This window comes from Priapulus caudatus, unplaced genomic scaffold (assembly GCF_000485595.1).
Source record: "Priapulus caudatus unplaced genomic scaffold, Priapulus_caudatus-5.0.1 Scaffold502, whole genome shotgun sequence".
Lineage (NCBI taxonomy): Eukaryota > Metazoa > Priapulida > Priapulimorpha > Priapulimorphida > Priapulidae > Priapulus > Priapulus caudatus.
Window position 1 is genome coordinate 192,032 of NW_014577563.1, and position 1,105 is coordinate 193,136.

Below are 1,105 nucleotides of genomic sequence, written 5' to 3' on the forward strand. Positions count from 1 at the left end.
GACGCCCACCAATAACAGACTTACAGTTATGGACGCCCACCAATAACAGACTTACAGTTATGGACGCCCACCAATAACAGACTTACAGTTATGGACGCCCACCAATAACAGACTTAACAGTTAAGGTAATCTTATTTACTATTTTATTATTACGTTTTATTTATGAAGCGGTTGCCAGGCTAAAAATAATGTGCAACCTCTATAGACATATTGCTATAGCCATGAAATTTATATAACAAGCAAATAATTAACCAAATTAATAGGAGGCAAAAAAATCATATTAAAAAAGAGTATCACATTATTTTAATCAGATTGCCTTCAGTAGCCCAGGTTACGACAGACAAGAATTATTTTATGGGAAGCCTAATATGAGAGCTAGATATTTGATATGCATACCTCATCTATCAAGTGCTCCTTTACAGGTGTTCCATTCACCTCCAATATTCGATCCCCAATGTGCAAGGACATCAGCTCTGGACACAGGTCGATGCTGCAGCATAGAAATATATCAGTTAAAGTGTGTTGTACTGCACGCAGAATTCTGTGAATGGAAGTTTTATATTGGCATTGATATTATTATCATTATCATTATCCCTATCACCGCTAGTTGTCATTACCATAAACATCACCATACCAGCATTATCATCATCATCATCATCATCGTAATCGTCATCATCATCATCATCATCATCATCACTAGGGTAGTAGGTAGCAAATATCCACATACTGTCGTGATGATACCACAGATTTTTACCAAAAAATGTTAAATGGCTGATACATTGGGAAACGGATGTAAAGCAAGTGTTTTAACACATAATAACATGAAAACATAACATTTTTCACTGAAAATTAGTAAATGATGACGTCTAAAAATTTTTAGTAGCAAATATCCACATTTTCTAATTTAACTAGTTTTGATGAGTGAATAGAGCTGTGAGTTAAGTGGATATGCATTAGATTGTTAATAGCAACAAAATTCCAATGTTCACCAATATCCACCATATTCAGAAAAATAGATTTTTAGTGAAGACGCACTACAGGTGTATACCCCCTTATGGCACTCGCCTTTGCAAAATAGCTTAGACAGCTAGAAAATTATTTTAGG

At 34.8% G+C, this 1,105-nt stretch overlaps 1 protein-coding gene across 1 annotated transcript in view; it reads right to left on the minus strand.

Annotated features, from left to right (window-relative positions):
- The window catches only part of LOC106811075 (LIM domain kinase 1-like), a 30,089-nt gene that overhangs the window by 17,833 nt on the left and 11,151 nt on the right, over nt 1-1,105 (minus strand). The window contains exon 5 of the mRNA XM_014814601.1: nt 397-490. Within this exon, the coding sequence (XP_014670087.1) occupies nt 397-490 (94 nt within the window). The remainder of the gene's footprint in view (nt 1-396; nt 491-1,105) is intronic.